General features: G+C 41.3%; 1 protein-coding gene across 1 annotated transcript; it reads right to left on the bottom strand.

Moving 5' to 3' along the window:
* Positions 1 to 867: 867 nt before the first annotated feature.
* elfn1a (extracellular leucine-rich repeat and fibronectin type III domain containing 1a) lies at positions 868 to 3,237 on the bottom strand. The gene has a single exon (XM_054608205.1). It carries the CDS (start codon positions 3,235 to 3,237, stop codon positions 868 to 870), a length of 2,370 nt encoding a protein of 789 aa, XP_054464180.1.
* Positions 3,238 to 9,815: the final 6,578 nt, after the last annotated feature.

Here is a 9,815-nt window from a genome sequence, read left to right as displayed (position 1 = left end):
CCCAGACCGTGCAGAAATATTGTAAACATTTCAGCTTTTTCTACTTTGGTACTAAAGATACAAATGATGGTTCAAGAAACTGATGATTGAGACTTTCATTACAGCATGATATATATACTGCATCTTGTCTGCATGAAGTCTATCAAATTCCATGCAGTGAATACTGCGTTGTGTGATAAAGGGGACATTAAAACTGAATCCGTCTGGATCTTTTAAATGCATGTAAAAGCTTTTTAAAAAAAGAAAAGAATAAGAAAAAACAGGCGGTTATGGTTAAAATGACAAAAGGTTTAAAGTGGCCGTTCTTCAGCAACAAGTTGTTCTAAATGAACAGCGCTCCATTTGATAAACCTGATTCATCCACTAATACTTATCCATTTACACAGCAAACATTGCAAATATAGATACCCATATCTGTACATAGTTTTTGTTGAATTAAATATATGCAGGGAGGGAAGAAAAAAAAGTTTTTTTTGAAGGAAGGTTCCAAATAATTCCTCAAAAACTGTTGAGGTTTCAGTAGACATATCTTCATATAGTAGTTTCATATTACACAACAGCAAATCCACTGTCACAGGACTTGGCCATGCGATACCCAAAAACCTATAATCCATTGTAACATATATATATTATTAATTTGCAAGATATTTTCTCTTCAATAGATAAAAGTTTTCCCCATGAATGCTTTACATAATATGACAAATTTAAAGACTCTTTAAACCCCTTTTCCTCACAGTCAAAAGAGAATGTGATACACGTGAGCAAGTAGTTGATTATACTATGGAAGTATCCATTGATTCAATTGTCAGATGAGGTTTTGTGTCATCTCAGCAATGTGTGGTCCATTTTTAAAAACACCTAAAGAGGTTATGATTTCTGTTGGGATGATACTCCTTTCCAGTAGTCTAAAATATCATGCAGGTCCTCATCCTTTGCAAACTGGACTTTCTTACGCAGAGCATGGCCGGCAGCCATGTACTCATCATCTTTGTGCCGTTTCCGGTGGAGTTTGAATCGCTCCCAGATGCTGTGTGAGGGTTTGCAGTAGTATTCGGGACTGGAGGAGTAGCTTAGATTGTGATAGTGCGATGACAGCTGGGAATATGCTAAGTCTCTGGAGCGGGAGTGAGTGAGAGGCTCCAACATGGAGGATTTGTGGCCGCCGGGACCTTCGAGCTCCTCTATCTGAGCGTCGGGATACGAGTGCCGGTGGTCGCTGTAATGGCGGATCTTCTCCGCCTCGGCCCTCAGGATGGCGGCAGCCGGCGTTACAGTGAGGTGGGTCTCTACTTTTGGGGAATTTTTCTCTATGTACTTGCTTTCAGAGCGATAAGGCCTGGGGCTTCGCATGGGCCCTCCCGTGGCGGTGCTGGGCCTCTTTGGCGAGACGTCAGAGGTCCGATGCCTCTGCAGAGAGTGGTGATAGCTGTCCGTATACCCCGGGGACAGAAGGCCAGATTTACTCTGTGGGTGTTCTGATATTAGTACGAGCTGGGGCTCTGCAGTGGACACGGCACCAGATTTCCCTTGAAAAGAGGTGGATTCTGACTTTAGAGCGTCTATACAGTTGTTGATTATCTGATTGACTTTATCCACCTCTTTTGCAATGGTGGAAATCTCTGCCACCGACCCCTGGCTATTCCCAGCCATTCCCATGTCACACTCCCTGCGTTCATGGTGGTCCACGCCTCGCACCTCCATGTAATTTCCTTTCATCATTTTAGGAGTATCACTTATCTCTTGAAATTTGTACTGCTCCATTTCCGCCGCGGATGGCAAGTACGGCATACGGGCCATGCTCTCCCCGGCCAACAATTGCTTCTGGGACATTCGGGAAATAGTCGCTCCCTCCAGCTCTTGTCCGTATTTGAGTTCTATTATATTTTTCTTCAGGCTACCTGCTTTTTTGTGCTTTTCATCTTGCTGACGCTTTCTTCGCAAGCAATAGTAGACCACACCCAGGAAAATGACCATGCTGAAGAGGCAGCCCAAAATTGTCATAATGTAGTGAGTAGCAGTTGCATTGTTTACATCTCTATCCTTTCCATTCCAAGGGCCAGTGGTGATTGTCAGACATGTGTGATTGTGTCTAAGAGAGTTGCGTATCGAAGCGACGCAGTACGTGTAGTTAGTATGGGGTTTAAGGTTTTTTAGTTCAATGTCCTCCTTCATATCTTTCAGGTTTTGTAGTTCGATGAAAAAGCTGTTGTTGTACAGAACCAGGATGTACATCTTCTTGTAGGGGTGAGGAATCTGAACCGTGATGGTCGCACCTGTATTCGATACTTGCTTCAGTTTCAGCAAAGGGTTTACTTCCACCTCCTTGTAGGTTGTACTGATGGTGATGTCTTCTGGTTCTGTGCCCGAGGGACAATCTTCCAGCCCACAGAGTGTCGAGTCTGGTGGGGGTGTTGTGGGCTCAGTGGGCATAGGAATAAATGGTGTCACATAGTCATCAGTACACACAGTGGTGAGCATGTGAAGCGCATTTCGATATGTTGGATTGTTTGGATTCTGGCTCAGTAAACTATAACCAGAGACGCCAGGCGGGGAGTCGCAGACCATCCGCTCATTCGTCCTGTTTGGAAAAACTGAGAGCCATTTGACAAAACCAAGTAGTTCACATGAGCAGTTGAAGGGGTTGGTGTACAGCTCGCAGGTGGTCAGTTTATTCAAACTGGTAAACGTGGACCCGTCTAACTGCTGGATTCGGTTCATGGAGAGGTCAATGTTCTCAATGTTGGGGCATTCCCAAAAGGCATTGGGTGTCACAGTCTCAATCAGATTTGCCTGGAGGTAGAGGTACTGCAGCTTTCCTAAACCCCTGAGGATCCCCTCTGTCAGGTTCCGCAACCTGTTGAAGCCCATTTGAAGGACTTGTAGGTTGAACTGAGCAGAGAAGGCCCCATCCTCGATGTAGGAGATTTCATTCTTCGTCAGGTTCAGGTAGGTCAAGTTGGCAAAGCGACTAAGGGCAGAATAATGGATGCTTTTGATTTTGTTTTCATTCAGACGAAGGTCCACAATGGTGCTGTTGATATGCTGTGGGATGGCCTCATAAGGTGGTTGGTTTTGGCTACAAATTGCAAGCCATACAAAGCCCTTTTCACCCTCAATTAACCAGCAGTCCCCACTGACTCTGCCTATATGAGTCAAATACACAATGGCTACAGACCAAAACAAGGCACTCATCACAACGCCTAAGCTGCAGGCCATGGGTGCTTCTCTAAGAGTCATGTGCAGGGCCCAAAAAAAATGAGAGGAGGGTGATAACGCTGTGGTTTCAGTGCAGCTGAGATCTTTTTGGAATATCAGCCGGATGTTCAACTGTTCTCCGAGCCAGAAACAATCCTTTTATTTGTCTCCTCCTCATTGATGGATGGTACTGTCCCCATGTAGCAATCAAAAACACGTCGAGAATCAGCCCTTACACTGAGCTTCTTTCATTGAGGTTTGCCTGCAGTGAAAACCGCCTCAGGTTGGCTTGTGCTTTTCTCCTTAGAGGTTACCATCATTAAATGGTCTCATTTTATTGTTTCTTGCACTGTCTTCCTATCTGTGTCTTTCTCATGTGCACGGAGGAATAACCTGCAAAAGACAAAAACACATTGTTGAGATTAATTACATTAGATCGGGATAAGAAATGTACTTTTATTGCATTTGTTGGTGTTGAAATGTTCCATTGAAAGACCAGGCTTCATGTTTACTGCATGCCCTCCTTGTCCGTGCCCTACCAATTATTTTATCCACAATTTAAGACGAGCTTGCACTCCCTCTGGCAGACTGCAATTTAAAAAAAAAACTGTTGGCCAATTACCACTTGACAGGTTGGGGAAAGCAGGGTCCCTGTTTTCACACCATTAACCCCAGGACTGAGGCTGGCCAATGTTGAGAAGCTGCACTAAATCAATTACACAACACCACATGAAATGACACTTTGGATCAATGTATTTAGGATTTTCCTCTGGCAACCCTCATGCATAAATTGAAATCCTTTTGAGCACTGATCTAGAGGGAAATTGAGCACAAGGTGTGATTTTTGGATCATCCTAAATTTAATTAAGATTTTTTTGCAAAGGGAGACGAGCCTGGGTTGTAAAATGGGAGCAGCAACAAGAACGAAGAAGACATAAAGAGAAATCTCCAAATTATATTTTCTTCTTTTGAAGCTTCTTGTTAATCTTGCTTCTCAAATACAAAATACAGCATATGACATTCTAACAACACTTGCTTTTTCTTAAAAAAACATTTCATCTGGTTACACTGTTTGTGCAGTTTCATAGAGTAATAATATAATTCCAGTTAATTCACTCACAGTGATATAATTTATGGTAAAAGGTCAATCCTGACGATTACAGGATTATGGTAAATGTTACTAAAATGAACTGGGGATGCACCGATCAACCTTTTTCAGTCTCCATACCGATAGCTAAAAGATCAAATAAATGTAAAATAATAAATGGTGCACAAGCAACTTTGTAAATCTGTCTTCAGTAATAACAGGAATTACCATTCAATTGTAAACATTTTTAAAACAGCATCACATTGGTCAAAACTTAAACAGCAATTATATTTCCAGTATGTCATGTATGTAGTATATACATATAGAATTTAATTGAAAAGATCAACCCCATTGTTACCAATATTGAAACCAGCTATTTCAGTGTCGGCCTGATATCTGATCGTAGTATCGTAAACTGTAACAATAGAACAAGTAGAGAACAGTCATACATTCTGAAAGCTCACTCTTTAATGTCAGTTACACAAGAATATTTATAAAAAGTTATCAAACATTTTCCTCCGTGAACCAGACTGGCTGTTGCATAAATAAAAAAAGGAGTATATCAGACTAACGATGGTGTGTTTGTTGCTTATGTGTTCAAATTTGTAAAAACATGCATGTGCTATTTTGTTTTTTAAATTAGACAGTGTTCGATAAAGTGTAGTGATTATTCTTCTTTCAGTCGATGGATTCAGAGCACGACCTTACTCTATTCTATCACCAAATCAGTCATTATTACAGCTTTCATTACTGCATTAAATTGTCCAAGGGTACGGCTACTGACACGGCAATGAACAAAAAAAAATGTTTTGCTTCCTGCTGCTCAAGTATGCGGTAGTGCTTGAAAGACTGCAATCACCAATAATAATGAGTCTTTTCAAGTAATTTACCGAATCGATTTTGAGCAAGAGGATGTTTATACTCCACAGCAGGTTGAAATTTATGAAGTAGATCAAAGAGAGCACAATCTGTAGTAGTTGATTAAGTTAGTGACAAGGCGATTACTGCCGGGCAACCTCACAAATATTTAAGATTAGTGTTGACAATAGTTTTAACCGTTCATTTGTAATTAAAGAGAGTTATAATGTGTTGGAAATGAGCTCATGAACTCAGAGATATTTGCATGTTGAGTGATCGATTCTCCTCTTTCAGTTCACCAGCTCTGCCGCTGACAAAGACCAAAATGAGTTGCCTTGTTGGGGGTGGACACAGAGGGTGAGGAGGTGCTTTTGTGTGTTAGAGGACATGGCTCCTCACAACAGGGATAATCGGTGTTAGAATAAAATAAATGTGACAGTTTATGGCAGAGAGAATATTCTTCAAGTTGAAAAGCCCACCTGCATTAGGACCTAAAGGCCATTCCCGCTGTCATCTGACCTTTTTCTGTCTTTTTCTGGTTATCACATTAAATTCAGTGTTGTGGCTTTTCTCATCATACATCAGGTCGAGGATAAAACAACTGAAATTGTACTTGTTGGGGGCTTGTGATTATGGGACATTTTGAGTAGTAATTAGACAAATATACTTGGTTAGATTTTTTGTGTCTGCACTGAAACATAATTGCTAATTTGCCCTCTTTGTTTGACCTTAAATACGATGGGTATCAAATGGGATTAACTAGTCTGAATGTATTTAACTCCTAGGGTTACTGAGCCGGGCTTGGTGTGTGTTTTGAGTTTCTCCTGTCCGCCTTATTAGAGTTTAATCCCCTGATCTTCTTGCAGTGAAGCGACACTCTTAACCACTGAGCCACTGGACCACCCGATGACAAATCCCTTTAGTTTCTACATTTTCTATTGCCAAACAAACCCCAACAGAAAGTAACAAAAACTTACCATACAAAGGAACTGCATTAAAATGACATACAGACTTTACCAGAATAATAATAACTAATAACAGAATGATAATAAATCTGCTGTTGGGGAAATAAGCTTTTTCCAACTCTGAATCGTTTCCAACAGTGAACACTGTGCTGTACGCTGATAAACTGATATTGGAACATCGTTGGTGTAATCTGGTGCGTTGCATGTTTCATATAGACTTGAGCTGGCCTGGAGGGTGAGTTTATATGTGACTCTATAGCTCATAGTTCAGCCTATTTGTGATTTATAGTCTACACATTTACTGTAAATGGAAAAGCTGGTATGTTTTCATTGCCAATTCACTATTTCTGCCTTCCAATTCCCACTCTTTACCAAATGTGGCAAATGAATGCATAATACAGAAAGCTGCTTTGCTCTGTGCTGTATGTGTTGAATTAACGCTGACATTTTGTTTAGTGGCAGACAGCGTGAAGATTTTAGCGGCAATATGAGTGTGACTATTTAATTCCTGTGCAGCTAAAGCTCACTGCAAGTTTCACTCAACGGTGCATAACAGACATCAGTTTAAAACCAAAGTGAAGGAGCACAGACACTGTTTTTTTTTCTCCTTGGTTCACACAATGCTAATGAATTATCTGCAATTGGGCTGAGATGATTAAGTAAAAGCACTGGTCAGCTATTCAGGGGAGATAAAGAGGAGAAATAAGTGCTGTGGTGGAGGACACTGCATCATAATGCCAAAGGCTGCCTTACAAAACCACCTTCATGGCGACAAAAGAGCAGCGGCAGAGAAGCATTGAAGAAAAGAACACTCTCAAAGCCTGCGGGAGGAAAGACGCTCCAAATCAAATGTTCCATGAAATGAATATGAAAAAACACAGCTCTGCAGAATATATCTGGCAAGCCGAAGGATCTCTTAAAGAAAAAGGCTGCCTTGTTATTGTTCCCCAGTCTCTGACCTTTATTAGAAATACCGCACGGCAGAGACTGAGTCCATCTGACCCGATCTGCGTCCGCTCACAGCGGGGCGCTGGTTCAAGATCTTTCAGCGGCTAAATGGATTGTTTAAGTTAAACCTGAGAAGTCTCCTCTCATTTACAATGCAGTGGCTCTGTTTTGTTTGTCCACAGTGACTCACTCCAGTGAGCCTCCAACTGATTCACCGCCTCGCCACTGAAAGCCGTGCATAAATTACAGCCAGGCTAGAGCCCTGTGTGACTGTAAACACATACACACACATGCATGCTTACAATGATAGTTGGTACTGTACAGGAGCCTCTGCAGGCATGTTTAATAATTAAAACACTGTATCTTAACTCTTGCACTCGTGTCCCAGTGAATCCACAGCATATGCCAAGAAAAAACAACGCCTGCGGAGTTGAGTTCTCAGGGGACAAGCAAAGCAACCAACTACATTAAAATTATTTTTTAGTACTTTGGTTTCATGCAAATCAGATCATATTGTATATGCAGATCTTCAAATAAGCCTAAGGTATTCAGCGGGGCGTGTTGCCTTTTGAGAGCTTAGGTCTATTTGCCACCACAGACCCACTTTCTATAATGGCGGCAATCTGTCTGGTCCACTGCTAGCCCTGAGTGCAGCAGGCCAGAACACCCAAGGCATCAGAGCTGAGTATATTCCCCTATCAGACACAGGCAGCCATTCCACAGTCTCTTTTCCATTTAGGCTTTATGCGCCGGGTAATGAAGGCTTTTCTTTTTCTTTTCCCCTTCTGTGGATAACCTATTGAAACCCTGCTCTTGAACAACGATTCAAACACTGTCTTGTAAATTTTCCGTTCGGGTCGTTCATACTTCACTTCTGCTCAGTAAATCATTGGTTCTTCATTTTATCAAAAAAGGCGAAAAAACATCACAGAGCTGGCCGTAAATGTGTAGAAACAGGGGGTCTATCTTTTATATTTATATATAGGATTTTTGGCAGCATCTAAAGCAACTAGATTTGAGCAATGAGAGTTCAAGAGTTTGAATGTTGATAGGGCCTTAACGGAGAGGGTTGAAGTGTTGTGATAGTGACAGGCTGTGTCGTTCTCTCAGCTGTGGCTCTCTGTGTCTGGCTGGATTTCTTTAAATGAATGAAGCAGACAAGCCGTCCTCTCTCGCTCAAAGCCTCAGGAGTTCTGCTCCGCCACAAGAGCCAGTGCTTCAAGGCAAACTTTGACAGAATCTCCAGAACGCCACATTGCGAGGAGCGATCTCGAAAACCGGTTCGTCTCCCTCCACGCAAACCAAACCATCCAGACTGCACACCACCACCCTCTCTATCTCTGCCTCTCAGTTCCCTCCTGTTTGTCAGTGTGTCTGTCAAGACACTGTCCCCGTGCATACTAAACACATTTTTTTTCCTGTTCTATCTCCAAGTGTCGACAAAAGCGTTATATCAAAGGATCTGTTTTTACAGGTTGAGGCCGTGCTGTTTCTTGTTTCTCCCGGCACTTCCTATCTTATCCTTTGTGATGGTGATTTGGTGAAGGTGCCTCAATCTCTGAGGACCCTCCTCATCCATACCAATGACTGCCCTTTATTTGATGTCATTGAAAATGTATGCTCTTCTTGCTGGGGTGAATGAAAAAGAAGTAAAGATTGGAAACCAGCAGTGGGGAATCAATTGGGTTTAAATGGAACTACTTCTCTTGGGGAAGGAAAACATTGTGCTCATTGAGGTACTGAATTGCTTTGGAGGGAAGGAGAACAAGGCCACATATGCTTGGGTTATGTCGGAGGATATTAAATTCATACATTAATTAGAATATTGCCTGGAACATAATTGATGTTCATGTCTTCATTGACTACTGTTTCCTAAAAGTCCAGCACTTCAGTAGACAGGAGCTCAGCAAATGGAGTATTTAGTTAGTTAATCTAACTAAAAATGATGGAGTATTGTGTGCCACACAATATATTTGTTTTCTAGGCAACGCGTTTATTCCTGCAGGACAATTGGAACTTCTTGAGGCGGAAATAAAGTAATAAATGAAGTTATAAGGTATTGTATTTGAAGTAACATAATTTACTGTAGGTGACTGAAAACACACATTTCACAGAATTTCACATAAGTTGAAACCAAAACAATTGATTTTTTGGCAACTTGGGGGCGTCAGAAACAAGCCCACATTGCAGACAGTGGCTTATCGACACATCCTGCAGTTACAGAGCAACATTATCATTCATTTGGAATCAGGTTTTTTTCCACCTGGCAAATGTTATTCCAATAGTCATCCTTCTTTTAGATCTGTTTTTGGTCTCAATACATTTTTTTGAGTAATTTCTGACGCCATGAGAGTGAACCAAAACGGTAATATTGCAGCCAGAAAGCTAAACAATAAGCTGAAACTAACCACGAAGCTCCATAAAGCCGAGAAGAGCTTCACATTCAGGAAAAAAAAATAAAAAAGAAGTATAGTGAATCCTGTGATACTTGTATTTTGAAGTTCTGTGAAAAAGGTCAGACTCAAAAATATGTTTTATGTTGCTATATGCTAAATTGTTTTAGCGTGCACTTTGTCAGTTCCACCACAAGGAGGAGCAACCAGGAAAGTGAGAGCTAGTCGTACTTTAAGACAGAAAAGGCAACAAGAAAAAGCACGTTTTAGTGAGTAAGTTACGTGGTTAGTGTTTATCATTTTTCTATCTTAATGTCACTCAGTAGACATTTCACTACAGTCACAGTGTAGAATGCATTGCAGCAATGT

This window comes from Anoplopoma fimbria, chromosome 11 (assembly GCF_027596085.1).
Source record: "Anoplopoma fimbria isolate UVic2021 breed Golden Eagle Sablefish chromosome 11, Afim_UVic_2022, whole genome shotgun sequence".
NCBI lineage: Eukaryota > Metazoa > Chordata > Actinopteri > Perciformes > Anoplopomatidae > Anoplopoma > Anoplopoma fimbria.
This window is presented reverse-complemented; position numbering and strand designations above follow the sequence as displayed.